Here is a 26,177-nt window from a genome sequence, read left to right on the forward strand (position 1 = left end):
ATGAGTTAAGGGACATTTTATTCCGGGGACACGAAAGAACTATACACAACAAAGCACAACATAAAAATGAACAATAAATAAAATGATGTCAACAAGAACAAAACTGATGAACTGCCAGAGACTGTGAAAAAATAAATAAGAAAAATATATCTTCTAGAAAATATTATTGAATGTTTTAGTTATGCAATACCAATATAGTCACATCCTCACCTGGTGGTGTTTTAGTTTTTTTCTTTTTTTTTAAACCAAGGATGAAGCAAATACAGTAATTGATAAAACATGTATTCTTTTTAAATTAAGTAAATTATCCAATTTTTCTTGCTTACAAGAAAACAGTTCCCAACACTGTTGAGGGGCGGATCATAAAAAAAATCACTGTCATTATCCACAACCAAACTATTTTCAAGGCCACCCCTCGACTAGGCCAAATATTTAAGAACCCAGAAACCACAAAATCAATTACATGAGTGAGAGAGAAACACCATAATCAAATTTTAGCTGGGTGTCCACACTGATGTCACAAAGTGCCAAAAGGGTTTGTTGGGATCAGGAATCACATTTAGTCTTATTACTTGCCCTGCAATACCTTTCCTGCCAAAACATCCCCTGAATTCCAAATGATGCTCCCCTTTTGGACCACTTATACTTTCTAATATGAAGCAAGCTTTTCCGTGTGAATCTACAGGCTGAGACGTCACTCAGGACTTTATCTTTAACTCTTCATCACAATCTCAAGCCGCTGATCTGTTAAAGGATTTCCCCATTTATCACACAGCTGCATGACCAATGGTGTGTCAAAGCCATGGCCATTTATGACCTGGAAAGGTATATCTGGCTTCTCCAGCAGAATTATCTTTGCCGGATGTCCCACAGTAACTTCAGTTCGCACAAATTCCTTTATGTCCTGATACTTGAAGCAAAAACTCTTTTGGGCCAAGAGAGAATGGCCAGCCCTGTCCAGGTCTGCTCAGACAGGCACTTCATTATGGCCTCATCTGACTCTGTGGCGAGGTTGGAAGCCGGTTTCCACAACCGTTGAATCTCCTCGGGTTTTGGGTAGTTGGACCTCCACCCCTCCTGCCCAATCAGCCTTGACAACTTTGCGGTCGAAGGCTAGTGGACTTTGAAGTGTGCTGAAAGACAAAATCAAATCACTTTACTCAGACGATCACTTTTTTGACTTCAATTTTGAGTTGGGCTTGCTGCGTTTTGATAGAGAACGTGTACGGTACAAAAAGTTTTTTGGTGTATAGTTTGTATAACTAAAAAAAAAAAAAAAAAAAAAAAAAGTGGTTTTGACCAGAAGATCAAACATTTGGCTAACTGTGTGATGTAGGTGTTTGTTGCTGTGTTAAAGGTTTAGAAAAATTACCATAATCATTGGTAAACGCTTGTTGGCGACAAACAAAAAACACCTGCAGTGTCAAGTTAAAATGAGCGACATTGCTGTATTGGTGGATTCGGAGACTTACACAGAAGATAGTCCTGTCTCTGGGCGTACTTGATATCTACGTATATATCAAGACTATGAAATACTTTTTTTCTTTTTCCACTCTGAATCCTAGATAACAACGAAAAATGGTCACTTACTAATGCATACGTGCTGTAAACATTGCATCATATTGCAAGCGTAGAGTCGTTAAAATAGAGATGTACTTACCGTCAAGGATTCCACAGCTCTTGGGCGCTGCATGTGGGCAAAAACCAAGACAGCCTCGCAGTAGTACCTATGCATGGTCCTTTCTCTGTCCCTGAGTTTTCTGCCCAAAACCAGATCATGAGCCATCCTCTTTACTTCCAGCTTTGCCACTCTTAAGATTGTCTGGCAGTACTGCAAGCCCATAAAGAAAGAACCTGTTAGGACGAAACAAAAAACAAGACAGGTTTACTAAAGATACCGCACTCGAGATGATGTGAGACAAGACGGGCGCACACATGGACCCTAAATGCATTAAAATAAAAAAATATATAAACACAAAATGAATGTCTTGTGTCAGGTTGTGTCTTGTCATCATGGGTCTTGTATGACTTTGTTTCAAACCTGTAAGAATTTCTTTTTTCTGCTGAACACAAAAGAAGATATTTTGAAAAATGTCTGTAACCAAACAGTTGATGGACCCCATTGACTTCCATAGTAGGAAAAAAAAATACTATGGAAGTCAATGGGGTCCATCAACTGTTTGGTTACAGACATTTTTCAAAATATCTTCTTTTGTGTTCAGCAGAAAAAAAATTTTTTTTACAGGTTTGAAACAACTTGAGGGTGAGTAAATGATGACCGAATTTTCATTTTTGGGTGAACTATCCCTTTAAACAAGAAGACACAAATTAAGCAATGCTAATACTTATCTTAACAAATAATAATATGTGGTTGCGCTGCTTCTCTCTCCGCAGAGCATGGGCGGTCTGTATCCACAAGGCCAGAGCATCTCCCTAAAATTGGCAAGACAACAGGAACCAAGTATGTAACCACACAAATACATAAATAGTATGTAACACTCTTTGCCGAATGAAGAATGTAGATTTCTTCATCAGAACTGTGAGTAAGAATGAGCTGGTGAGTTAATTATTTATTTTTTAATAACCTTAAACATGCCTGAAGCATAGCAGTTTGGCTGAGGTCCATCAGGTCCCTGGGCCAGTACCTTTTGGTCAGATCTCCTTCAGTCAGTCCGACTGCTGCACTTTTGTAGAGATGTTGTCCAACAGATCGACCATTAGGTTGTCAACCTCATTGAAAGCCGGTGAAAGTTCACCTCCACCTGTTCACATGTTCAAAGGCCAGAGCATCTCTCTGAAGGCCTTAGGGAGACAATACATTACATTTCTGTGGCTGTGGTCTATCTGGTCGGGTATGAATGAACATATTTCCATGAATTTGAACTTCATCAGAGGCGTGCTGTGTCTGCGTCTCACAGTCAGTGTGTATGTGGCAAAGGTTTGTTCCTGCGTCCAGAGCAAAGCGGTACAGTCTGATGAAGTCTTTATAAAGCGGAGCACATACCAGCCATGGCTCTCCAAATCTCACCGCTCCAGTGAAGAGGAACTCGCTGTAAACAATGAACAAAAATACATTAGCAACATAGTAAAAAGTAAGAATGTACAGCATGTATGTCCTCCCTTGGTCCAGCATCTCAGCGCGCACATGCCAGAAGCGCATGTCAAATCACTGGAAAACAAAAACAAGTCTGTGACCTCTGCTTTTTATAGAGATGCAAGAAAGGATTTTAAGATCTAAATCTGTATCGATTATTATTCACCACTATAGCCGTAGTCATATCTTATGCCGTACATACAAGTGGAAGTGTGTGATTTTTTTATTTTATTTTATGACTCACCTGGCCCTGGACCTGTTGAGATGCATAAACAAATGCTCTCCTGCTGGCTTCTTTGAAGGCCCCGGGGGAGCCTCTGAGACATCTTCAGCATTTTAAAACGTTACTTGTAGAATGAATAAACATATTCAATGTTGAGCAGTGGAGAGACTTACCGAATCCCGAACTAGCACTGAATATAGTTCCAGATGGCTCTACGGAGCATGGAAGTGTCCACACCCTGGTGTCTGGCCATTGTGTTGTGTTGCACTGATGAGGGCGGAGCTGCTGGAGTGGGACTCCCTGTCGGTGGAGACACCGTTCCTGCGGGCTTCTTTTCAGACACCATCTTCTCCGACTCACTGAAAACCAGACATTGTGTTAGAATGAATTGTGTCATTTCTAATGACTCACCTGGATGCTGGATGGGTCGAGGAAGCACTGCTCTCTCCTGGGATCAGTAGTGCTTTAAGCACACGGGCTGGTGCGCCTCCTCTTTCTGCTGTGTGGCTGGCTGAGCTGATGTACAGAGACCCACAGAGAAAGAAATCTAAAACGCTCTTTGCCACTTACATGCAGAATGTAGATTTCATCATCAGAACTGTGAGTCAAAATGAATAAAATTTTAATTACCTGAAGCATGGCAGTTTGGCTGAGATCCGTCAGGCCCCACTTGTCCTTTTATTGAGATTAATTTCTCTATCATTTGAGGTAACAATTTGCATAGTTTTGCATGTCCAATCACTTATTTCCTGTAAGCAGTGACCTTTCAAGAATTTGATGCCTTGGAAACAATAGAACTATATTCATACCTGGTTGTGTGGGCAGACAGCATGTCTGTCCTACGCCCGGTGCATTAGCTGAGACGGTCTCCGAGGGCACGCCATCACTGTGTTCCTCTGAAAGTTCTGCGAATGCAGTTATATGACTGACATTTGAGAATGGCTCTAGCCATAAAATGCCATTTTACATCCAGACTTAAATCCACGCCAAAATCCATCTCACCATCATCTGCTTCATTTGTGCAAAAAGGTCAAAATCTGACACAGCGTCCCTCTGCTCAGCTCCTCAGAGAGCTCCAGAACCTGCTTGGTCAGATCATCTTCAGTCAGAGAGCTGAATTTGTCCATGTCACATGGAGGCATAACGTCGCTAAGTTCCAAACTGTCGTTTATTTTCTTTAACATTTCATATCTCTCCTTACCCTTCACCTGCACGATATATATGTCCCCTGATGCTCAGCTTGGCCTTCTTGCTGTCCTCCTTTGGACCAGGCCTACTCGTCCAGCCATTCCAGGTTCAGGCCCTCTCCCCGGAAAGACTTTCTCTTCACACCATTGTCAAGTTTGCCGGAGACCTATTCCATTATTCCTAGTTGTCAATTAAAAAAAGAGGGAACATCTGTAGCATGTTTTTGCATAATAGGGGTTAAAATGAAAAACTACACAGTGAATGCAATAAAATAAAAACCTTAATTTTAAAATGATAAAATTAGCTTTTGAATGTAACTTAAAGCCACTTTGCTTTCAGTCAAATCTCAAGCTTTCTTTTTGTGTTTTGATTCATATTCAAGGTTAGTATTTGTAGTTTAGTTACTATTGTTTTTTCTGTAGTAAAAGAGAGGTGGTCAAACTGGCCTTGTTTCTTTGAGATGTACAAAGTAGATCTCATCATAATCTAAAAATAACTAAAATAATAAGTCGTACCTGCTTTACCTGGGCAACTGGCTTTTCTGTAGTCTGCCTTCAGGATCTGGCAGCATAGCTGAATTAAAAAACACACTGACGGTCTGTTACCATGGAACACAGCGTGGAGCACAGATGGTCGATGTTACAGTGACGCCAGGATCAGAACTTTAGACTGGATGGTGCGTGGGGACCTAGGGGCCATCTGCATGAACATAAATTTACTAAAATGCCTGTACAAAAACTTTTCTTACCAAACAATATTACCAAAGATTATTTCTGTTAATTTCAGAGTTAATTCAACAGCAGTGATGTAGATTCAACATCATAGTGTAACATTGATTCAACAATATTACCATTGATTATTTTTGTTAATTTCAGAGTTAATTCAACAGCAGTGATGTAGATTCAACATCTTAGTGTAACGTTGATTCAATATTACCATTGATTATTTTAGTTAATTTCAGTATTGATTCAGCATCGGTGATGTAGAATCAATCATAGTGTAATGTTGATTCAGTAGCATAACTATTGATTTGTTGTTCAACAGTTTCAACATTAACTGAGGGTGCAAAAGTTATGTTAATAAAATATCACTTTGTAATGTTGAATAAATACTATTACCGTTGATTTTTGGTTGAAATCTCAACATTGCTTCACCATTTACTGAGGGTGCAAGAGTGATGCAAAAACAACATCACTTTGTAATGTTGAAGCAATATTAACACCATTATTTTGTGGTTGAAATCTGAACATTATTTCAATATTAACCGAGGGTGCAAAAGTGCCTATGCATGGTCCTTTCTCTGTCACCGAGTTTTCTGACCATACCCAGGCCATCCTCTTTACTTCCAGCTTTGCCACTCTTAAGATTGTTTGACAATCTTTGAGTACGGCAAGCCCATAAAGGAAGAACCTGCTAGGACTAAACAAAAAACCAAGACAGGTGTAAGGGATCCGCTGGCAAGTGTTGATGAGAACCCAAGTGCAGTTTGTTAATAAACATACCAAGATCAATCATAAAACAAAAGCACAGCGTGGCATGAACTTGGAACAAACCATGACGCTTAACAAACAGTGAAACAAAACTTGACAAAGACACGTGGCAAACAGAGGGCCTAAATACACACAAGACTAATAACAAGACAAGGGACACCTGTGAACAATGAAACAATTAACTAATGACAACATGACACATCAGACAAGGGAACACATGGGTAGATTTTGGTGGGTGGGTGAGATCCTGCCAAGTCAAAACCACCCAAGTCAAAACCTAACTCGCACTCAAGTTGAACACAAGCCCCACCCAAATCTACCCTCTCACCTTTGTGCTTTCAACGTCTGCTTCATTCTTCTGTGGATGGTACATGGCTTGGGCTTTTGGTGTCTGGGAGTGATTTAGGGACCTAATAATAAAAAATATTTTGGAATATTAATATATAAAAAATATTAATATGTTTTGATTCTATGAAAAAATGTGCAACACAGTGACACGGCATCAAATGTGATTTTCTCAACTCGCCGATTATGCCAAAATTCACCGGGGCCCCACACCCAAACCAAACGAGCTAGAGGCACGGCAGCTTCTCTCTGTACATAGTTATTTAGCTTTTCTCTGCCGTGACCATGGAACCTGAAAAAAAAAGTTATGTTGAACTCACCTGTGATTTTGGTTTAATAGATAAAAGGAGTTAAAAATACCTTGTCAACTCCTTGTTGACCTTTTTCAACATACCAGCTCGTATACTGTCCAAAGGACTGATGAAGTCTCTGCAGTCACTGAAGAGACTTTTGTCTTTGGTGTGGATGCTGTTGGACGAGATAATATTTCATGAACCTTAAAGAGAGAAAGAAATGGCTGTTACAGTCAGAAGACAGCCTATCTGATAATTATCAGTTGACAGTTACATGATGTGTTTGTTACACAGTACTGACCTCTTGAGACTTTTCCAATAATTGAGCACTGTCTGCTTTGAGTTTCGTTTCCGTCAGTACTTTTGTCAGTACATTAAAGTACTCTTGCACCTTATCCACCTCTCTAACAAACAACAGGCTCGGCTCATTGGGGTCCAAGCATGAACCTGAAGACAGATTCCACCTGTAATTATACATTACACATTAAAATCTGCAGGGCTGAATGTAAAATAGGTTAACATGTGACCACAACACACAGTTTATGGATAAGATAACAAAATACAAAGTGGGAAAAAAGCCTTTTATGATGGGCATCAGTTCAGTTCTAGAGCTGCTGAAATTAGATCAGTTTATGTTGATATTCAATAGCGACTGGTATTCACATTGTATACACTAAAGGTGCAATCACATTAGTGCTATTTTGGTAAAATTTCTATGGTTGGTCAGCACCACGTTGCCACGTAACCAACTTAACCATGAGCAAAATCTGCGTTGGAAAACTTTTCCACCCTCATGTCAAACTCCCAAACGTGCAAATTCTTATTGAAATTTCACTAGGCAAAGGTAAATGTGACCGCACCTTAGGCGAATATACTTTACACTCACCTCAGAATAAGTGGGGAGTGGGGGAACTGGAATTGGGGTGCGTTCATGAAAATGGGACTGTCTCCTCCATCATAGTCATCCAACAGAGGTGTGAGAGGTTGATCTAGGCTGCAATCACGTCTAATGTCACAGTAGCTTGGTGGGGCGGATGATGGAATTCGCAGGGACAACCTTGTTCATCCATCCTCTGCTCTCGGCTCGTGGACGCAGCAGACTCATGTCTACAAGATCAATGAATGACTGCTTTGAGTAGCAACATTACAAATAACCATCTTGTTCATTAGACTTCAGATTGCTTACCGTGTTCAGCAATCTGCTCTTTTCTCAGCAGCCATCTCAAAGGCCATCCGGGCGTCACTGCTGGATTGTTGTATCTAGAACACAGGGCAACATTAAAATGCAAAATAACAAGCGGACATTTGCAACATGTGCAGTTGCTGGTTCAGTCTTGCCCTGTGACTCTTGACGGGCCTCCTCCAAAAAGGGCACGCAGATTATGACACAGTCTCCCAGCAGCTTCTCTCTGCCGGAACCATGGAATCTGAGGGGAAAAAAAACAAACAAAAAAACAGCATTGTTGAACTCACCTGCAAATTCGGTTTAATAAATAAAGGAATATATTAGAGTATTACACCGTTAGAGTAACTGCTCACATGTCTTTAACAGAAAATATCTGTGATGGAGCTGCTCACTGACACTTTGCTGATTGTAGGGCTAGATGATCTTGATGGAAGCTCAGTCTGAATCAACATAAATTTACTTGAAGACTGTGCTGTCTAAAATGCCTGTACAAAAACTATTGCATTTTTACAAGCATCTTCACAAGCTTCAGATCATATATACACATATTATATGCACTTCTCTCTGGGCTGTGACTCTGACCTGAATGTCACGACTGCACTGAGTAGTCAGCAAATACAAAAACCTCATCCACCGAACACATGGGGGTTTTCGTACTTGCCTTAAACGCCTGACCGAATCCCGAACTTGCATTGGATCTAGTTCCAGATGGCTTTACGGAGCATGGAAGTGTCCACACCCTGGTGTGTGGCCATTGTGTTGTGTTGCACTGCACAAACATATTCATTTGTATAGAGGTTTTTGCAATAGACAGAAAGAAAATAAAAATACACTGTAATCACATTGACTGTGGTATACTAGAGTTTAGAAATATTGGGAGAACAGACTCCTCCACTTGACAAAAGTCCCAGACCATAATGCGATAATAATTGAACAGTAGAGTTTGATACCGTGCTGTGTGGCCATTTTGTTGTTCGTCAAATTGTGGGGATGGATTCCCAGATGATAGCAGTCCCTGGCGAAATAGTCCCATTTATCGACGTCAATGCCATTTCCTGCGACTGCTGTGGATGCTTTTGTTGAAGCAGTCGTGCACGTTGCTGAGCAGGCGTAGTCAGGCCAAAACTGAAAGTAGAAGACTCTTGAAGTCTTCTTCAAGTCCTGAAATATGGGCACAACAACAAGAACCTCATTCATCAAATACATGTGGTTCTTGAATACTTGCCATAAACGCTTTCGTCAACTTGCTTCTTCTGTTGTTCACATCGCTGTGTTCATCAGGCAGGCAGGAGAGTTGTCTGTTGTCCATCATACGGCCACACCCTGCCGACAATGTTACACCTGTACCTGGAACATACAGGGGAACTACAAAAGGACACGACTGAATAAGTATGAGACTGACTCCACGTAATGTGACTGCCTAATCGCTTCAGCCAGAACCATAGAAATAATTAGGTTACCCTTTTAGGATTTTGAAACATTCTTTGCCACGTACATGTGGGATGTACATTTCGTCTTTAGAATAACTGGAGCATTACACTCATTGGACTCTATGCTAGGAGGATGAGAGACTACAAGAATACTATTAAACACAAACAATACATTCTCTTATTGACAATATATCATTGAACTAAAAATACCCATGTCTGAACAGACACGACACAGACAATAGGCACTGCCTCCTGGTTCAACTCTCTTTAGCCCCTGGATCACTGGCTTAACGTCACGGTGTTCATCAGACGGCAGCCTTGTCCAGTCCATTGTACTTGCAGTGCACTTACCTGGTTTTCCGTTGCCCTTGTAGTGTATTCTGATCCTGCAGATCCGACATCCGGCAGAGCTTCAAAAGCGATGGTTAAATGCATTGTGCATAAGTTAGAATGAGTGACATACAGATAGGATGTAGTGAATGATCGTGTTAGCGCGGCGCCAACATGTTTGTTTTTGTTGCAATGCATTATGGGAAGTGACATTTTTTTGTCCACATTAACAATAGCGTGGTAGAAGCAAAGACGTCATATCCCAGAGTGCTTTGCAACAAAAACTTACATGGCTGCGCTCGTAGCACTAAAGAACTATAATCACAACGCAAATATCTCAGCGAAAACTCAACGGAAACAAAACTCAACAGACCGAGCTCGTTGGAACCGTCTTGACGAACTGAAAAGAACGATATAAGTTTCATGATTTCAGTGGGCGCACGGTGACGTCACGATCTCAGAAGAAAATATGTTCACTTGTCGTTTATCTTCTTCAGCATTTCAAATCTCTCCTTACCCTTCACCTGCACGATATAGAATACAGTTTTTGCATCAGACATGAAGATAAGCCGGCCTTTAAACTGATTTCCTATTGATGTGCTACAGCAAAAGACAATGTGATCTATTGTAGCTGAAATGTCTTTTGCTGTAGCACATCAATAGGAAATCAGTTTAAAGGCCGGCTTATCTTTTAAGATTAACATAAAAATCTGCGTGGCTGCGCTGTCTCTCTCTCCGCAGGGCCTGGGCTGCCTGTATCCAGAAGGCCAGAACATCTCCCTGATCTCCTCCTTGGGGTTAGAATGGCCTCTCCCTAAAATTGGCAAGATGACAGGAACCAATGTAGCAACCACACAAATACATAAATGGTGCATAACACAAAATGGCAATTATTACAAACAACTCAAAAAAAAAACCTGAAGTGCATGTCTGAAGTGCATGTCACACCTGGCAGAAGTCTGTCCAAGTGCTGCAGTCTATGCCTCCACCCTGGGAGACGTCCGTGTGCTCCCAAGCTGCTCATCTTCATCCTCACTTTTGGCAGATAATGCACGGTTGAGAGGGAACACAGTCGTCACTTTCGTCCCCAAGCTGTTAAGCAAAGATTTTTAAATGTCTTAAAAGCATGAAAGAAGTCAAAGTACCGGTATAATTTAAAGTGCACTTCACTTCAATCTTAAAGATTAAGGTGCCATACCTGGTTGCGCTTCCGTACTGGGAGACGTCCGCGTGCTCGTCTTCGCTGCTCATCTTCATCTGGACTTGTGCGCCTCATCTTTCTTCTGTGGGTCTGGGCAACTGGAGTACCATCGAACACAGAGTGGAGCACAGATGGTTCCAAATCGAACCCATCCTCCTGGTACCTCCTCTTACTCCTTCCCAAAGGCCTTGGTTGCAACAACTCCTGTGGTCAAAAAGAAAACATCTCTCATCACAATAAGATTTTAGATAGCATCATTTTAATTTTACCCCCTGTGCCTCCTAATAAAAGAAAAAAATGAAGTTAAACCATAAATAAATCAAATAAAAACTTTAAGTCTTGGTACTTGCCATAAAAGCTTTCGTCAACTTGCTTCATCTGTTGCAAGGCAGAAAAGCCTGGCAGGAGAGTAGTATGAGACCGACTCCCCGTTGTGTGACCGCCTGATAGCTTCAGCCAGGACCCGCTTCTGGTTCGACCCGCTTCAGCCACTGGATCACGGGCTTCACGTCGCTGTGTTCGTCAGTGCCTGCACCAGTCGCTTCTGCATTTGCATGTAGAATTGAGATATCTCTCAACATCATCGATGTTATTCCTGTAGACTACCTCCATCCCAGAAACTACCACAGGCCAGGCCACAGATGTGCATCGTGACATGCCACAACCTCGAACGTCAGCCTTTAAACTGATTTTCTATTGATGTGCCATAGCAGGAGACATTTGGGTATTGGTACTTGCCAAAAACGCTTTCGTCGAATCCCGAACTTGCACTGGATCTAGATCCAGATGGCGCTACGGAGCATGGAAGTGTCCACACCCTGGTGTGTGGCCATTGTGTTGTGTTGCACTGCACAAACATATTCATTCATATAGAGGTTTTTGCCCTAGACAGAAAAAAATTCCCAGATGATAGCAGTCCCTGGCGAAATAGTCCCATTTATCGACGTCAATGCCATTTCCTGCGACTGCTGTGGATGCTTTTGTTGAAGCAGTCGTGCACGTTGCTGAGCAGGCGTAGTCAGGCCAAAACTGAAAGTAGAAGACTCTTGAAGTCTTCTTCAAGTCCTGAAATATGGGCACAACAACAAGAACCTCATTCATCAAATACATGTGGTTCTTGAATACTTGCCATAAACGCTTTCGTCAACTTGCTTCTTCTGTTGTTCACATCGCTGTGTTCATCAGGCAGGCAGGAGAGTTGTCTGTTGTTCATCATACGGCCACACCCTGCCGACAATGTTACACCTGTACCTGGAACATACAGGGGAACTACAAAAGGACACGACTGAATAAGTATGAGACTGACTCCCCGTTATCTGTCCCCCTAATGGCTTCAGCCAGGACAATATAAATAATTAGGTTACATTTTGAAACGTTCTTTGCCACGAACATGTGGGATGTACATCTCATTTTTAGAATAACTGGAGCATTACACTCATTGGACTCTATGCTAGGAGGATGAGAGACTACAAGAATACTATTAAACACAAACAATACATTCTCTTATTGACAATATATCATTGAACTAAAAATACCCATGTCTGAACAGACACGACACAGACAATAGACACTGCCTCCTGGTTCAACTTCTGCAGACCCTGGATCACTGGCTTAACATCACGGTGTTCATCAGGCTTGTCCATTATACTTGCAGTGCACTTACCTGTAGGGGTCACCTGCTACAAACACCTGGAAAAGACAAACACGTGTGAGGCTCTAATAACTACATACAATGAATATATCATAAACAGCCCAAATATTATTTCTCATTTCTTTGGATTGTGAGGTGAAAGGTGATATGAATGGACAGCTGAACATATTTCCATGAACTTGAACTTCATCAGAGGCGTGTTGTGTTGTGTCTGCGCCTCTCAGTCAGTGTGTATGTGGCAAGGGTTTGTTCCTGTGTCCAGAGCAGAGCGGTACAGTCTGATGAAGTCTTTATAAAGTGGAGCACATACCAGCCATGGCTCTCCAAATCTCACCGCTCCAGTGAAGAGGAACTCGCTGTAAACAATGAACAAAAATAAATGAGCAACATGCTAAAAAGTAAGAACTTACATGTCTATCCTCCTCTGGATATCGTGATATCTCCATCACGTGGAGACAGAGACTGTAAGAAATAAAGACAGATTACTTTATGTGTGATATTCTGTACACAAAGGTTTGGTATCTGGTGTGTTTCAAGTATGAATATTGACACAAAGATAAACATATATTTGTACATTGGTGCTCTTTTTCACTTTTTTTTAGCCTACTAAAAATTGTCCTTTGGTGCTGACCTGTGAACTTGACATTTAACACTATATAAATACATAAATTATAAAACAGTGATTTCCAATGGGTGAGAAACTGCTATTATTAGAAAGTAAAATGTTTTTTTCACACATGTTTTGTATGTGAATATATAGTCAAATGTATTTTTTTTTTACTCTGATCTAAGCGAAAATAGTTGTGCTGCTTATTTTTTTAAGATTGTCAGTAAATCGGACAAATCACGTGAGACATTGTAATATAAACAAACATGGCCGCACTCATTTACTTTGAGCGAGTCAATGGCGGCCAACATTTCTAATAGCGGCTGGTGGATTTGGGCTCATTTCTCAGCGAAAACTCAACGAAAACGTCTGGAATATACAGCGGGGAGAGTGTTCATCTATACGGTTCGAACGACTTCAGTGCTGCTCGAAATGGTGGAGATTTTTATTTACCTTTTGAATTGTTTCCTCCCCGGACGCAGAAAGTTTTACCTGCCTATCCAGTTGGACAGCGCCATATTTGTCACAGGTAATGTTTTCAGATGTAAAGGCTTTACGCATTATTTGTGAAAGTTTGTATCATTATTTGACTCTTTTCTTCTTTTCATGTCGCGTCTCACAGACCACGGCCAGATTATTTTGTTTACATTCGTTTCAGTAGAATTAGTTTCTGATGACAATTTAAAGTTCATTAAAGTATATTTTTTAAAGTATAAATTTATTTTTTTATTTTTGTTTTGCTTAAAGTTGCTCTAAGCGTTTTTTAAAACATGTATTGTCACATGCAGCAAACATCTCCTCACTATCCACTAGCTAACTTACCTGTCCCCGGAACACACTGTTAAAAGACGCAGTCTGTGGCCCAAAGAAACAACTAACTGGGCTAACAGGCCCTTTGAAACATAATAACAAATTGTTCCAGAAGCAAGAAGGATTTGGGGGTGGGGTTTGTGAGCGGATGAGGAGGAGGAGGAGGGAGGGTCTAGCTAGCCTCTGTTTTTTTTTGACAATACTTCGAACGTAAACAAGAAGTGACGTCACTTAGAGCACCTTTAAGAGTGTTTTGGTGCTGCTCTTTACATGTGAGCGATCAGTGTCTTTTGGTTGATAATGCCTCTTATTAAGCTAAGAGGAGTCACTGTGGACTTTCCCTTCACTCCATACACGTGTCAGGAGGACTACATGAGAAAAGTAATCGAGTGCCTGCAGAATGTAAGAATCTCAGTCACCACACTGTGTGCAACCCTGCATGCACTGCACTGCAAGCAACATTTATTTATACTCAACACCGGTTAAATGTTCTGCCTTAAATTAATACATTATTAGGTAACTGTAAATGTGTATATGTACATTTCTGAAATGCATAACTGATAACTGAATTGCATGCATTTTCTGCAAAGCTGCTTTGAAATGATATGTATTGTGAAAAGCACTATACAAATACATTGGAATTTAATTTAATTTAAAATAAATACGCTCAAAAACTTTAAAAGATTCACCCTCAAAATTTAAAAAAACTACTTTTACTACTAAGGTTATAGCCAAAAAAGACAAAAGTCTGCCACTTTTTGTTGTTTCCAAAAAGTTAAATCACTTTTTCCATCAGAGGTAAAATGCAATGGCAGAATGACATTCTATCAAAGGTAGAATGAGATTTTGTTTTACTTACCCTTTGATTAGTGTATAATATGAAGGCTGTAGTGCTTTAATCTAATGCAATAAATATTTGAAAGTCTTCCTGTAAGGTCACACATGCTCTATTATTCTTCTATTAATAAGAATGACATGCACTTGTTCTTTTCCAGAAAGTCAATGGTGTTCTTGAAAGTCCCACTGGTACTGGTAAAACACTCTGTCTGCTGTGTTCAGCGCTGGGCTGGAGAGAGAACTTCAAAGACACAATCTCTGACCGCAAGATAGCCGAGAGAATGGGCGGTGCGGAGCTGTTCCCTGACAGACCAATGTCATCGAGGGGAACAGCAGTCACCAACAAAGACACTCCAAGTACTGTCCTTCATTTATTGATTCAAAATTGATATGATTTATTTTCATTAACATTTATAAACATTGCTTGTGTTTTCAAAAGTTACATTGTTGTCGAAATTATAAACCAAATCATAGTGACAGTTGACATTACGGACAACCATAGGAATTATATTTCAAGAACCAAGTTTCATTATCATGAGTTTTGTCTTGTCTTTGTTTTTTTTTTACTTTAGCTTATGACACGGACATCCCTAAGATCATATATGCTTCCAGGACCCATTCCCAGCTAGCACAGGTCATAAATGAGCTCAAGAACACATCCTACAGGTCAGCTATCTGAGTTAACATCACATGTTTAAAGGGGTAGTTCACAGAAAGATGAAAATTCTGTAATTATTTACTCACCCTCAAGTTGTTCCAAACCTGTACAAGTTTCTTTCCTCTGCTGAACACAAATGAAGATATTTTGAAGAATGTTGGTAACCAAACAGTTGAAGACATCTATTGACTTCCATAGTAGAGGAAAGTCAATGGGTGCCGTCAACTGTCTGGTTATCATAAAAATTATAACTGATTATTATAAATAATTATTATGTTATATGCATTCATAGATTATTATGTTTGTAAGTGTCCTTTTTGTGTGTGTGTGTAAAAACAATTGACCACAAACAAATATGCTGATTTGGTGCTCATGAAACATTTCGTTTTATTATCATAATGTTAATATTTGTTGAAATTTTTTTTCTCCAGGATTATTTTATCAATAGAAAAAAGAACAGCATTCATTTGAAATGAAGAAAAAAAAAATGTCTTGACTGTCATTTTTGAGCATTTTAATTCATCTTTGCTGATTAAAAGTATTAATTTATTTACAAATATTATTAACAGATGGTACTGTTCTTTATTATAGGCCAAATATTTGTGTTTTGGGATCTAGAGAACAGCTCTGCATAAACCAGGAAGTGATGCGTCAAGAGAGTAACCACATTAAGGTATGCTGATCAGTATCTCACTGTGAGTATGTGTGACGACAGACAGTTAAAATACCAGAGGCTGTATCTCAACACCAAATTAATGAAGGCATTATGCCTTATTTCAAGGTCCACATGTGCAGAGCAAAAGTGTCGTCCCGCTCCTGTGTCTTCTACAACAATGTTGACGGTATGAGACTAACATTGGTGGCCTGTCAATAGAGATTTGTGATTGTATTAGATACAATTTTTTCAATTATAATGGTTTTAGTTGTTAATGTACGACTCTACGAGAAATAGCTGACTATGTTTTTGGGTTTGGGTCTTTATTTAGAGAAAAGCACAGAAATCATGAATACTATCATGGATGTGGAGGATCTTGTGAAAACATGCAAAAAGCAAAGGTGAGACACTATCATTGCCTTACTGAAGCACTGAAAGAAATAGTGGTGTTCTTCGAACTGCTGGTGCTGCATCTGAATTAATTCCAATTGGAGTGTTTGTAAATAGTGACATTGCTCAGACTGTTTATTCCCACAGAGTTTGTCCATACTACCTGTCACGCTCACTCAAACAACACGCTGATGTCATCTTCATGCCTTACAACTACCTGCTTGACCCAAAGGTGAGACATTTTAAATGAAATATTTTAATACATTTCAAAATATGAATCTTGTGATCAAAGCTGAATTTTCAGCATCATTACTCCAGTCTTCAGTGTCACATGATCCTTCTGAAATCACTCTAATATGATGATCAAGAAACATGTATGATTATTGTCAGTGTTGAAAACAGTTGTGCTGCTTAATATTTTTGTGTAAAGTGTAATACATTTATTTGATGAAATAGAAAGTTCAAAAGAACAGCATTAATTTGAAGTAGAAAATATGTAACATTAAAAAGAAATACTGTCACTTTTTATCAACTTAATGTGTCCTTGTTTAATGAAATTATTTATTTAAATAATTTATTTACTGACATTTTAATGACATTGTACATTTAGTTTATATTTTAATTATTATTATTTTTGATTTGATATGTATAGTTTGAGGATAAAAGTTTTTTATTTTATTCACATTTATGATTTCTGTTAATTTCACAGAGTCGAAGAGCACACAACATAGAGCTGAAAGGAGCTGTGGTTATTTTTGACGAGGCTCATAATATTGTAAGTGTTTTGATTGTTGTTTGAGATATCATAGCCGTTCTATATTTTTGTTTGTTTTATATTCTATCTACTGTTTGTGTACATTTTTAGGAGAAGATGTGTGAAGAGTCCACCTCTTTTGACCTCTCCCCTCACGACCTGATTTCTGCCATTGAAGCCGTGGATCGTCTGCTTCAGGAACATGCCTCAGACATTAGCAAAACAGATTTTAATGTGGAATCACTGAATTCTGGTTAGTTTGGAAAAAACCCGTCGATATTTCTATTTAAAATGTATATTTTAAACATTATATAAATAAGTGGTTTATATATTTGTGTGTGTGTGTATATATATATATATATATATATATATATATATATATATCCAATAAATAACTCCATTATTTTTATCCTTTGTTATTTCACAGGATTAAAACTGGATATCACCACAATTGCAAAAATAAAACGTAGGTTAACTTACACTTCAAAAATGGAAATGTATATATTTGATTACAAAATTGAATTTATGTAGTTATTTGGAATACTTTTTTCAGTAATGAAAATCATTTTTGCTGAGAACTTAATAATCTTACAGAAATTTTGATGGATCTGGGATCTTCCATTAACGGTTTTGAAATGCCAGCAAATAATCAAGGAATCACCAAACCTGCCAGGTGAGTGGAGCCTCACTGAACCTGCGATCTGATTCAGTTTAGTGCTGGCAATGAGTATTAGTGACCTTGATTATATTGACTATAAAATCACCAATTTTAGATGCACAACAGCTAAACTGAACTGGTCATTTTCTGTCTCTTCCTCTTTTGAAGCTTCATATATGACCTTTTTCAAACGGCTAATGTAAACTTTGAGAATAAAACGGCTATAGTGGAAGCCATGGAGCAGATTACAGGATATTTAGCAGGGAGTGAGTATTACTCAACTGATCCTCCAATATAATATCACTTTCTGTTTATCGGTTCAACATTGACCCATTTATGTTTTTTTTTTGTTTTGTTTTTTTGCAGGGCCTGGTGTCTTTCTGAACACCAGCGGACTACAGAAAGTAGCAGATATTATCCAGGTAAGAAGTGTAGACCGTGTTAAAAAGATAAGCTGACAATGTTCCGTATGTTTATTGTGTTTGTCCTGAATTAGTTGGTGTTTGGGGCTAAAGCTACAGAGGACAGCAAGACATCACAGATGGGAAACGGCATGAAGGAATTTAAGGTTTGCTCCGACTGATTTTCACATTCATGGAGTTTTCATTGTTAAATATCTGCAGACATCAGGTTTTAGTTGGAGTAAGTGATAATGTGATGTTGCAAATTTTATAATAAAAAGGAAATTAATTAAAAGGGTACATTTTAAGATGTAAAGACATTTATAATGTTACAAAATATTTTTTATTCAAATAAATGCAATCAAAATCAAAGAATCCTGAAAATGGATTTCCATCCACATATTATTATAATAACTGTTTTAAACATTGATTATAAATCATCATATTAGAATGATTTCAGAAGGATCATGTGACACTGAAGACTGGAGTAATGATGCTGAAAATTCAGCTTTGATCACAGGAATAATTACTGGATTAATGTCTGTTTAAAATAAATACATTGAAATTTGCTGTTCTACTGTGTTTTTTGATCAAATAAATGCAGCCTTGTTGAACAAAAGACTTTTTTCAAATGAAAAACTCTTACTGACCCTAAACTAGTGTATGTCAGACGATAGTTCCTTTAATACTCGTCTTTCATCCACCCCGCCCCACTTGCTTCTGAATTACAAATTTGTGTCTGAGATCAGGTCCACATTCATCCATTCACCAACAACTTCACGACGAAACAGCAGACTGATTTATGGGCTTCCTCTTCTACAAAGAAACAAGGTTTGAGACTCTTATTCAACACTTTGCTACACCTCATGTGTTTTGCTATTCATTGCTATTGACTGGAGCACACATTCTGGGTGTTTTTATGTCATTTTTCAGTCATGGAGAATCTGAAATGTATTCCCCTGGTTTCACAGTCAAGGCTTAAGCCTAATCCCAGACTATAATGCATGTTTGAGCTGTTTTAACTGAAAGCAACTTATGAGTGCTGTTGTTTTGTCTCAAAATGCACACCATATTATATTTAATTATATTTAATTATAATATATTAAATATTTAATTTAAGCAATCAATAATACTATTGATCAGCCTTACCAAACGTGGACGTTTTTCCACTAGAAACAAACCTTGTTGTGTTATTTAGATGTAATACTGTGAAGCTGTTTTGATACAATCTGTATTGTGAAAAGCGCTATACAAATATACTTGACTTGACTTGTCCAATTAGTTTTTTTTTTAGTTTTTTTTATGGCGCGTTTATGAATGCCACTTAAATGTCTTGGCCTAATCATGGCTTAATCTGAGCCCTGTCTGCAAACCCAGGCCAAAATGTGTATTATTGCTTCACTATTATATGTTTTGTTTACCTTGGTGCACATGAAAACCACTTCCACAGTGAAATCCTGAAAAAAAGTGATATTGCTCATCAACATTGTATGCCAAAGCTAGGAAAGATTGAAATGGTGTGTGTATATTTTATAGGGAATGTGCTGAGTTACTGGTGCTTTTCTCCGGGGTTCAGCATGCAGGAGCTGCTCGGACAGGGAGTACGCAGCATCATTCTGACCAGTGGAACTCTCTCGCCGCTCTCATCCTTCACCTGTGAAATGAAAATGTTCGTGCTCTTCTCCTCTAGCTGTCCCTGCCGAGGTTTATGAGTTGATGCTGGTAGGATACTAATTCTCTGCTGATTTTCTGCAGTCCTTTCCCTGTATCCTTGGAGAATCCTCATGTCATCCAGCCTGATCAGATTTTCGTCAGTATCATTGAAAAAGGTCCGGACGGCGTGAAGTTGAGCACGGCCTTTGACAGGAGGTGAGTGTTTCAAGTAGTGTAGTGTATCAAGGACTGTTTAGTCACATCAACACCCTCTGTTTTATACTGTCATTTATTATTCACCCACTTTCTATTTCAAACCCAGGTGCTATTATTTTGATCTGAGAAATTTAATATATATTTGACCATAGGCTGTCAAGGTCCAAAAAGTACCATAGAAGAAGTTTATATCAGTGGTTCTCTACTGCTTTGGCCATGGGATCCACATTCTCCCATGGTCATTAAACCCGTGACCCCAATTTTGTAAGAATTTTACATAAAAAAAATACAATCAGACTTTCCTTTACCTGCACATTAATTTTAAGGATAAGACTAATACTGATGAATAAAAAGTAGCCTATAAGGTAAGGCTGTTTAATAGCAGGTTTAAAATAGTTTTTGTTAAAGGGTTATTTCACCCCACATTTTAAATTATGTCATTACTCACCCTCATGTCATTGCAAACCTGGAAGGCTTTCGTTCATTCTTGGAACACAAATGAAGTGAACACAAATGATCTTAATGAAAAACGTTCATAAAGAGATTGTAAAACTAATCCATATGAATTAAGTGTTTAAGTTCAAATTTTCTGAGGAGACAGATTTAATTAGTCTTTTATTCACATATAAACATTGATCAACAGAACATAAACAGAACCTCAACTGAACCTGCTTGACGTGCAAGAACAAACCTCATTGGTTCTAGTAGAAGCTCAGACGTGCTGCTTAACACATGAGAATGAACCTCATTGGTTCTCACGTCAAGTGAACATGCTCGAGCTTCTGTTTACCATATCTGATGTGTGATGAATGTTTATATGTGAATTAAAGCCAATATTCAATCTGTTCATCAAATTAAGCTATTGAGTCTCTTCAGAAAATTTGGACTAAACCACTCAATTCGTATGGATTAGCTTTACGATATCTTTATGGACTTTTTAAAGCGTCAAAGTGGAAGTTGTTTAGACTTGTCAATGGATGGACATAAATCTCTCAAAAAAGATCTCATTTGTGTTCTGAAGATGAACGAAAGTCTTATGGCTTTAGAACAACATGAGTGTGAGTAATGATAGAATGTCCATTTTTGGGGGAACCATCCCTTAAATACAATATGGTGTGAGCCACCACAGTCATTTAACAATATACACAATGACACAAAGTAAAAAACAAAGTGGCATTTTGGGGTTACAGAAACAACAGTTACCATAGTAAATAAACAATACTAGCATAAACTGTTAATGAAATGGAAACTGCTCCTGGTTAATAGAATGAACATCATAGCTGCATGCAAATCCTTCCCAGCTAACACAAGTACCAGTTACGGAATTTACTGGTACTTTTGGGTAATTTTGTGGCTTACTAATTGACAACATAACTATGACGTTACATTTTTTTTTTTTTTTTGTGCTTTATTTATAACCAAGTGATATATAGTGTGTGCCACCGCAGTGCACCCTGTGAGTGCAGTGTAATGGCTGACAGGACAGGAAAGTTAGTTTTTCTGAGGTTCAGAACAAGTCAGAAAAATGGCTCTGACATAGCCTGACAACAGATACTGAAGCAGGACAACAAGTTTTTCTCAGACACGCTTTATTTAAACTGACAGAAGAGTCATCAGCTTTTATGCACGTCTTTCAAAATAAGTCTCGCAACTGAAAAACTAAATTACATTTGTTGTTGTTGTTTATTTGACTGCACATCCCCACAACCTACTCACTCAGTCTTGCGAGCCACGGTTTATATGACTCGGGAAAGATTAAATGTGAGCCATTAGGAGGCTTGTAAACTGCTCTTTTGTTTTGGAAGGTTTCTTCCTGAAAACATGTCGTCTATGGGAAACACTCTTGGTAAGACATCTTTATACTAGCACAGCAGCTGATCTTAAACTCTTATCAGGAATGATCTGATGATCAGCATGATGATATTCATATGATTGGGTTTGCAGTCAATCTGACACGGCTGGTCCCTCATGGACTGCTGGTGTTCTTCCCCTCATATCCGGTGATGGATAAGACTCTGGAGTTCTGGAGGGTAAGTGTGTTCGGTCTGACCGTGTTAAAGATATACAGTATGTTGCTGACGCTGACTGACCAGTTCAAATTGGAGATGATCAGTTTAAGGGATGAGTTGTGATTTTGATTCAGACTGATTCCGAGAAGAAAAAAAATCTTGATGATTTTTTGAACAGAACTAAAAGAATGATTTGTTTAAAAGTTAGACAGCATGTTTCTTACTCTTGCTAGGTTTATTGCTAAATTAATGAAAAAAATTTTTTTTAAGTTTCTTTGAAAATTTCTGTACCTTGTTCATCTTTTGCCAACTTTAGCATTTCATTTACTATGCACCAATCCTCTTCACTCTCTCAGGCTAGTGGACATGCAGGTCGCATTGAGAAAGTGAAGCCCATGTTTGTTGAACCGAGGGGTAAAGGCACTTTTACTGAGGTAACCACTCAGTATGATTTGATATAGATGCTAACAAAATGCTAGCATAGCTTGATGTGCACAAGCTCTCAGTCAGTGCTGCTCTGAAATTGGATTCTCTTGCAGGTGATTGATGGCTATTATGCCAAGCTGAAAGACCCAAACTCCAGCGGAGGAAGCTTCTTCGCTGTATGTAGAGGAAAGGTGAGACTATAAATATTTGATGCAATAAGATTACTTTTATGAACCGACACCAGTAATATCAACACATTTCTTGTTTTCCATCTTTCCCCAAGGCAAGCGAAGGGTTGGATTTTGCTGACACGTACTGTCGAGGTGTTGTTGTCACTGGACTTCCCTTCCCCCCGATGATGGACCCCAGAGTGGTGCTTAAAATGCAGTATCTGGACGAGATGTGCAAAAATAACATTAGTGGGGTGAAGGTACCTGCTCTTCAAAATGCTCAACTGTGTTTTTTAATGGAATGCAGATATTGTACCCATGTACCATTTTATGTTTCTGTTTTATCCTTGTTTGCAAATAAAATGTGTGTGCAGTGAATGCAAATTAATTTAGAGAAAAAAAATCCATATCACAAAATCCTAAAATCTTTTTTCAAAAGAAATTGTTTTATCAAATATGTTATAATAGAGAGGAAGTCTCTTATCAGATAATACCTTTTAATAGATATTATCTGTGGTACAACTCCCCAATACATAGTGATTTTTATGTATTAATAATTCATTGAAAAAACAAAAGAAAATATACCATGATCTTCAAATGTTTTTACAAATATTTTATTAAATAAATATTCTTATTAGTATTATTTTTTTTATTTTTTTTTATTATCTTAATGATGATTAAGATCATGATGTAAAGGTTCTTATGGTCTGTGTTGTTGTTCAGTATCTGTCCGGGCAGGAGTGGTACAGACAGCAGGCCTATCGAGCTGTGAATCAAGCCATTGGCAGAGTGATCCGCCACAGAGAAGACTACGGAGCCATCTTCCTCTGTGATCACAGGTCAGCGCTAATTACTAGAACAGCAATTCCCAATTTGACTGGAGAGCATGCACTCCAATATTAATCTTCTGGAATTGTAATCCAGGTTCAGTGGCACCGAAGCCCGTAATCAGCTTCCTTCTTGGGTGAGGCCATATGTTAAAATTTATGATAACTTCGGTACCATGGTCCGTGATGTGGTTCATTTCTTTCGGACGGCGCAGAAAACAGTATGTTTATTTCTTGTTCGTCTACCCTAAAAATCTGCAAGGCCCTTTTCACACTAATAGGAGCTGACATGCACATTTATTGGTTGATTTGTTTATCAGAGACCAGTTCCTGTTAGGAAAGGAAAAGCAGAGAGCAGTGAGAAACAGGCAGACACCAGGCTGCTCAACAGAGGCTCCGGCGGTCCTCATAAGAGTGTCTGGCTCAGTGACACATCTCGAAAGGCCAAACCAGTAGACTCCCACGTCCCCAGCCTAAAAAGGAAAAACATAGGTGAGATCGCCTCTATTTAACTTTTTTTCTTGGATGAATGTGTTTTTCATTAAGACATAATAGGTCTTGGAAATGTATGTTGCCATTGATTCCCTAATTACTTTTATACATTAATCAATATAAAAGTCAAGTAATTAAGCAATAAGTTATAATTTGGTCTCATTCGGACACTGTTGAACCCAGCTGAGCAAATGAAACATTAACATAAGATAATGCTTGGAGCTTATTCTATCATTTAACGGAAACAGAGCCCTCCGATTTGATCATTCATAATTTGTTTTGACGCATTCATTTTTAACTAATTGACAAGTCAGCAAAAATAATTGTGTTGTTTTAGAGTCAGAAGAGCAGTCTGGAAGTGATGGGGATGCCCAAATTTTCATTCAATATGAGATGGACATTAAAAAAAAACCAGTCAGCCTGCTGGACGTCCTAGATGAGAGACAAAACAAAGGAAGGGAAGACACCATGGTTGGGGAAGAAAGGGTAAGACAAGAATTACATTGCAAAAGATTTTCTTAGGCCCTGTTTACAGCTGGTGCGTTTTGGTCGATCGGATCACAAGTGGATGAGGCTAAATACAGGTCTAAAACTTTTGAGCTTGTCCACTTTCAAACACTTTTTTCCGAACCAGTGTTACTTTCTCTCTACTGTTTAAAATCTAATGAGATGTAATGCAGATTGTCAGAGCAGCTCTTTTCTTTTCCTAATGATGTTGATGTATACCGCCATGGTCCAAAAAAAGTATAAAAAAAGTAGTTCCATGCGAAGTTTGCCCCATTTTCCAGATCTTCTGAATTCATGATAGCTTACTGTGAGAAACCCTTGTCTAGGCACAAGACATCACATTTCTCTGAGGAATTGGAATAACATATGAGATATGTAAAACATTACCCCATAAATCATGATCAGGGACACCTTTGATCCCTTTTTATCTGTTACTCAAATCTTTGTACTTTCTTAAGATTAGCTCATTGTGCTAGTCTGTAAGATTTATCACATGCTGTAACATAACTATGTGGCTAATTTTCTTTTCTCTCATTGGTCTGTGACCTTCTGGAGGCGAGTCGCTTGTCTTCTCTTTCCCTCCAGCATGACAAACGTCTGGGTCGTGAATCGAGGGGTGGGAAACGGAAAATTAAAGTGGTTCAACACCGGGTAAGGCATCCTGACTGAAGTTTTGTGAGCTGTGTGATTTTTAGTTCCATTTGTGTATGTAGACCTAAATATGCTGTCAATAACATGACTATACAGAAACTGGATTATTTTAACAGATGTTCAAATAAAAAATTCACATTCTTTTACAAAATCAGAACGTACTGTAAATATGTTTATCTATCCATCCATCCATCCATCCATCTATACATCTATCTAAGATGTATTCTGTCTTCTGCTTTTTCAGAAAACAATGGATTCCTGTACTGAAAAAGCAGGCAATGTTTTCATGATGGAGCTGAGACGATGCCTGAGTAATGAGAATTTCAGGATCATCATGGAGGCGTTACACTTGTACAAGACAACCGATGACCTGAGTAACTTTCTGGCGAATGTGGTTGAACCGCTCATACGGGACACACACGGATTGCTCAGAGGTGCGGAATCTCATCATATCCATATTTTTTCCCATGTGTTCTCTCTGTACTTTGATTCTTGCAGCCTTTAGCCACTGCCTAAAATGCTCTCGATCGTTCACTGGAAACCGAAAGTAACTCACTCCCGCTAAACATTTACTCTTTAAATTCTTACAACTGGGAGGGAACAATACAAGTTGACACCATTATGACTAAAAGTTTTCTAAGAAGTATTTCCTACTAAAGCAAGGTGCTATTTGACTTTGGTCAAGCGTAACCATAGCAGAATAGTGGGAGTGGCCTTAGCCGGCAACATGCCTAGTGCATTATGGTTGTTGAAGTGTTAAAGGTGAAACAATAGGTGAAATCAACTTTAAGTTTGCAATTTTACCTCTGAGTCTTAACAGACTATCTTTTTATCAAGGTCTTTATCAGTTCATCAGACCACACCATAAGAAAGATTTTGATGAGCGTTGCTTGGAGTTAACAGGTGAAGGTTGTGGCTATAAACCAGAGCATTCACTGTCCAGGGAGGAGCAAGAGGCTCTTGGGCAGAACACAGGTAACATTCGACTAGTAAATAGAGTATAGCCATTACAGGAAACACTTGGG

The 26,177-nt window shown here is 38.7% G+C and overlaps 2 protein-coding genes across 34 annotated transcripts in view; one reads left to right on the plus strand and one right to left on the minus strand.

The window, feature by feature from the left end:
• LOC309491395 (uncharacterized protein) lies at window positions 1-14,893 on the minus strand. 26 transcript variants are annotated; one of them, XM_082190445.1, is made up of 23 exons: window positions 13,861-13,984; window positions 12,742-12,787; window positions 11,131-12,469; window positions 10,778-10,984; window positions 10,528-10,671; window positions 8,770-10,393; window positions 8,481-8,588; window positions 8,173-8,259; window positions 7,820-8,060; window positions 7,520-7,740; window positions 6,935-7,097; window positions 6,735-6,836; window positions 6,324-6,405; window positions 5,021-5,204; window positions 4,519-4,685; window positions 4,320-4,399; window positions 4,127-4,222; window positions 3,948-3,992; window positions 3,491-3,833; window positions 2,597-3,420; window positions 1,661-2,433; window positions 1,473-1,561; window positions 1-1,133 (listed from the first exon to the last, which is right to left on the minus strand). In XM_082190445.1, the coding sequence occupies exons 10-13, from the start codon at window positions 7,564-7,566 to the stop codon at window positions 6,346-6,348; spliced, it is 372 nt and encodes a 123-aa protein (XP_082046571.1). In that variant the 5' UTR covers window positions 7,567-7,740; window positions 7,820-8,060; window positions 8,173-8,259; window positions 8,481-8,588; window positions 8,770-10,393; window positions 10,528-10,671; window positions 10,778-10,984; window positions 11,131-12,469; window positions 12,742-12,787; window positions 13,861-13,984; the 3' UTR covers window positions 1-1,133; window positions 1,473-1,561; window positions 1,661-2,433; window positions 2,597-3,420; window positions 3,491-3,833; window positions 3,948-3,992; window positions 4,127-4,222; window positions 4,320-4,399; window positions 4,519-4,685; window positions 5,021-5,204; window positions 6,324-6,345. The 26 variants fall into 26 exon arrangements, 25 of the variants coding, with proteins under 25 accessions (XP_082046571.1, XP_082046574.1, XP_082046564.1 ...); XM_082190448.1 differs by having other exon boundaries at window positions 2,597-2,802; window positions 3,005-3,050; window positions 3,339-3,420; window positions 3,491-4,222; XR_014203099.1 differs by adding an exon at window positions 6,522-6,632 and having other exon boundaries at window positions 3,491-4,222; window positions 6,735-6,808.
• LOC309491394 (regulator of telomere elongation helicase 1-like) overlaps window positions 12,902-26,177 on the plus strand; it is a 16,151-nt gene continuing 2,875 nt past the window's right edge. For 4 of the 8 annotated variants that reach the window (XR_014203097.1, XR_014203098.1, XM_082190428.1 and 1 more), the window contains exons 1-29: window positions 14,003-14,250; window positions 14,844-15,042; window positions 15,258-15,351; window positions 15,935-16,016; window positions 16,125-16,185; window positions 16,330-16,399; window positions 16,536-16,620; window positions 17,098-17,163; window positions 17,254-17,395; window positions 17,570-17,608; window positions 17,737-17,815; window positions 17,969-18,066; window positions 18,167-18,222; window positions 18,297-18,368; window positions 18,951-19,032; window positions 19,738-19,870; window positions 19,957-20,070; window positions 21,876-21,916; window positions 22,015-22,100; window positions 22,436-22,513; window positions 22,619-22,696; window positions 22,789-22,935; window positions 23,399-23,514; window positions 23,600-23,723; window positions 23,823-23,994; window positions 24,332-24,480; window positions 25,057-25,152; window positions 25,397-25,586; window positions 25,990-26,127. Coding sequence is in view for 6 of the 8 variants with exons in the window: in XM_082190428.1 (XP_082046554.1) it covers window positions 14,149-14,250; window positions 14,844-15,042; window positions 15,258-15,351; window positions 15,935-16,016; window positions 16,125-16,185; window positions 16,330-16,399; window positions 16,536-16,620; window positions 17,098-17,163; window positions 17,254-17,395; window positions 17,570-17,608; window positions 17,737-17,815; window positions 17,969-18,066; window positions 18,167-18,222; window positions 18,297-18,368; window positions 18,951-19,032; window positions 19,738-19,870; window positions 19,957-20,070; window positions 21,876-21,916; window positions 22,015-22,100; window positions 22,436-22,513; window positions 22,619-22,696; window positions 22,789-22,935; window positions 23,399-23,514; window positions 23,600-23,723; window positions 23,823-23,994; window positions 24,332-24,480; window positions 25,057-25,152; window positions 25,397-25,586; window positions 25,990-26,127 (2,989 nt within the window). In the remaining 2 variants the exon portion in view is untranslated. Of the gene's footprint in view, window positions 13,568-14,002; window positions 14,251-14,843; window positions 15,043-15,257; window positions 15,352-15,934; window positions 16,017-16,124; window positions 16,186-16,329; window positions 16,400-16,535; window positions 16,621-17,097; window positions 17,164-17,253; window positions 17,396-17,569; window positions 17,609-17,736; window positions 17,816-17,968; window positions 18,067-18,166; window positions 18,223-18,296; window positions 18,369-18,950; window positions 19,033-19,737; window positions 19,871-19,956; window positions 20,071-21,875; window positions 21,917-22,014; window positions 22,101-22,435; window positions 22,514-22,618; window positions 22,697-22,788; window positions 22,936-23,398; window positions 23,515-23,599; window positions 23,724-23,822; window positions 23,995-24,331; window positions 24,481-25,056; window positions 25,153-25,396; window positions 25,587-25,989; window positions 26,128-26,177 lie in introns of those variants that run through there. The other 4 variants (XM_082190431.1, XM_082190432.1, XM_082190430.1 and 1 more) reach the window with 4 other exon arrangements.

The sequence above is a fragment of the Leuciscus leuciscus genome (genome assembly GCF_965113295.1).
Source record: "Leuciscus leuciscus genome assembly, contig: HAP1_SCAFFOLD_202, whole genome shotgun sequence".
NCBI classification, from domain to species: domain Eukaryota; kingdom Metazoa; phylum Chordata; class Actinopteri; order Cypriniformes; family Leuciscidae; genus Leuciscus; species Leuciscus leuciscus.

What these genes read in the sequence shown, in the direction of transcription:
- LOC309491395 (XM_082190457.1), bottom strand. Translation starts at nt 7,566, where the DNA reads ATGAACGCACCCCAATTCCAGTTCCCCCACTCCCCACTTATTCTGAG. An exon ending in TATTGGAAAAGTCTCAAGAG is followed by an intron (nt 6,837 to 6,934) that starts GTCAGTACTGTG and finishes TCTCTCTTTAAG; the next exon opens with GTTCATGAAATATTATCTCG. An exon ending in TTTGGACAGTATACGAGCTG is followed by an intron (nt 6,406 to 6,734) that starts GTATGTTGAAAA and finishes TTTTATTATTAG; the next exon opens with GTCCCTAAATCACTCCCAGA.